The 2780-nt window shown below is 45.0% G+C and overlaps 1 protein-coding gene across 1 annotated transcript in view; it reads right to left on the bottom strand.

Moving 5' to 3' along the window:
• The window catches only part of NOM1 (nucleolar protein with MIF4G domain 1), a 23375-nt gene that overhangs the window by 6168 nt on the left and 14427 nt on the right, over positions 1–2780 (bottom strand). Inside the window, exons 5-7 of the mRNA XM_008056413.1 lie at positions 2272–2382; positions 1372–1539; positions 479–600 (exon numbers count right to left, since the gene is read on the bottom strand). Of these exons, the coding sequence (XP_008054604.1) occupies positions 479–600; positions 1372–1539; positions 2272–2382 (401 nt within the window). The remainder of the gene's footprint in view (positions 1–478; positions 601–1371; positions 1540–2271; positions 2383–2780) is intronic.

Here is a 2780-nt window from a genome sequence, read left to right as displayed (position 1 = left end):
CCCAGGCTGGAGTGCAGTGGCACGCTCACAGCTATCCCAGCATCGACCTGCTGGGCTCCAGCGATCCTTCTGCCTTAGCCTTCCAAGTAATTGGGACTACAGGTGTGTGCTACCATGCCTGGCTAATTTTTGGTTTATTGTAGAGATGAGGCCTCGCCGAGTTGCCGAGGCTGGTCTCGAACCTGCGGGCTCAGACAATCCACCCGCCTCAGCCTCCTAAATCCTGGGATTATAGGCTGAGCCACCAAGCCCGACCACAACCTAAAATGTTCGAATGAAGAGTTACTGTAAGTGGCAAATTAGTAGGAACAAGATCACTAGCCCAGGATGCACAGATCCAGACAAGCTGAGAGGACAGTAACAAGAAAAGCCCACAGTTATTGAACTCTATCACCCAACACTCCAAAATCCAATCAACTTATTTCTTTTTGCAACATCTAATTGAACACTTGTTTGAAATGTTCACACAAACGCTTACTTTAGAAGCTTATCAAATGCATCCAAAAAATCTTCACTTGTCATTATGGTACAGAATATATTTCTCCTGATGTCGGTGTTCATCCTCTGCTTACGGGCAAGTTCCAGCATCTTTGAGCTAACCTGAAAGGAGGAATGATTAATGCATAGAGCATACAGTGTTTTCATGAAAGTTGTTTCCTGAGAAATACTATGCCCTATTTTAGTTTTACCTAGATATAAGTGTAAATTATATATGAATATGAAAGTAAGTGCTAAATCTTCACTCTTGGGCAATCCCCTTGCAAAGGAAAAACAGACAAAGCAAGCTAGTGGAGACCATTTGACTTGGCAGACTTATCAGTGGTGGCATGACCTCAGTGTAAGCAACAATGAAATTAAATACAGATAAGTGGTCACTGCCAGAGCCTGGGGAGCCATGACCACCAAGAGCAACATGGGATCCTGGGACAGGGAAGGACATTAGAGAAAAATGAAGAAAATATGGCTAAAGTGTGGATTTTACATAATAACAAATACAAAGAAGTGCAAAGAACTTCCACCACGTGAGCTCCACTGTCAGTAGGCTGGAACCCCAGCTCCTGGAAGAGAGAAGCCTCAAGTCTCAGGAATGGGTACCTGTAAATGAGTGTTTTGATTTTCGTGTGTTTTCCAAATTCTGATCAACTTTTAGACCTTTGGTGCTATGTATTTTGGGACTTTTAGAAATCCTTTAAACAGAAATGGCACAACGTAACAGCAATTTCTATAAGGCCTTCAATAATCCTACATTGTACATTTTAATAACCACATATAAAGGGAGCCACTCTAGGGAAAGCTCTGACCAGACACTGAGGGCAGGCAGGGCAAGATGGTGGTGGGGGATCTGGCAGCCTTGAGCAAGGGTCTCCATACCGTTCCTGCAAGCTGCTTCTGCAGGTTTGTGTGATGACTGTCGTCAATCATTGGGGCTCCGCTCCAGGCGGACCCCACAATCCACCAGCGACCTGTCTTCTCAGCATTCAAGATGCTATCCCAGGAGACACGGAGCTGAGTTTCAGAACCTGAGCTGGTGTTACGGACCTGATTAAAAGAGAAGATTCAGTGAAATGCTTTGAATTGGTTGATATTCTGTGCTTTCATCACACTCAGATTTTTCATTTTTTTGATCATGGCATTTCTGGGGCATGAATACTGTGACGATTTGTTAGCAACTGGGATGATTCACCTGTTTGGAATAATGCCAAAACTAGCAGTGGACTCCCAGTATTTTGCATCTGAGGTTGTGGGTCTATTACCCTAAATGTTGTCTTTGGAGAGCTGTCATGACGGGGAGAGACTGAGCTGCCTCAGACTCAATGGCAGGTGAGCTCATGACCGGGAGGAGCCTGAGCTTTGCCAGAGTCACCCCAACTGGGAGGTCGTGGGGACTGCCTCAGTTGCACTCTAGGAGCAGCCAAGGAACTTAAAATATGGGAGTACCACTCCCCTCTGCTCTTCATACCACCCCAATTTCCTTGGTCCTGGCCTTCTCATCAGATGATGCTCTTGTGCATCCCAGGTTTAACACCCGGGGTTAAAGCACAGGGGATGCTCAACAAACATGAGCTTTCCTGAGCATGGACATTCTGCATGAGCATGCCCAAACCACTGGAAACCTCAGCATGTGAAATTCAAGCAGCTTCCATTCCACATCTTTAAAACTCATTTAACACACATGGTGACTGACTTGCAGGCCTGACTACTTCTTGATTTTCATGATGGGCTCGTGGTGACACAGAAGCTCAGAACAAATCAGAACTGAAAGTTACCTACCAAAGCTCTTTGCAATTTCCTCAGTTTCTCCACGGGCTCAGGGTCATAGCCTGGAATTTTACGCATGTCATTGTTCTTCAGTGCCAACATTGTCTCTAGCATAAACCGAATCTTTCAGGAAGAAAAAAAACAACCATCATTTCGATAGTTTAAAAAACTTAAACTTGGCAAGAAATGTATCACACATTTTAATGTACATGGTCATCACTGCAAATACAAAAACCAGAATGGCCTTTAGGTCAAGAGAGTCTAAACTAACTTCAATCTCTTCTTCAGGAGTATATAATACTTTAAAACAGAAGCCTGCCCCTGGCCTCAGGTGAGACCTGAGCACTTCCCAGAGACTTTACTTCTCAGTTCCACGCTCCACACCTCACCCCTCCATGCCATCTGCTCCTGCCTACTGTGCTCGCACTCCCTCCCACCCCAGCCATCCTGACCACCTGTACTCGCCCCTTCCCCCTATTTTCCACCTTTCACCTTTGCATTTTTTTTTTTTTTTTTGGGTT

This window comes from Carlito syrichta, unplaced genomic scaffold (assembly GCF_000164805.1).
Source record: "Carlito syrichta isolate Samal-C Ts95f unplaced genomic scaffold, Tarsius_syrichta-2.0.1 Scaffold84605, whole genome shotgun sequence".
Taxonomy (NCBI): domain Eukaryota; kingdom Metazoa; phylum Chordata; class Mammalia; order Primates; family Tarsiidae; genus Carlito; species Carlito syrichta.
The sequence above is the reverse complement of the archived record's forward strand: the minus strand, read 5'-3'. Positions and strand labels throughout refer to the sequence as shown.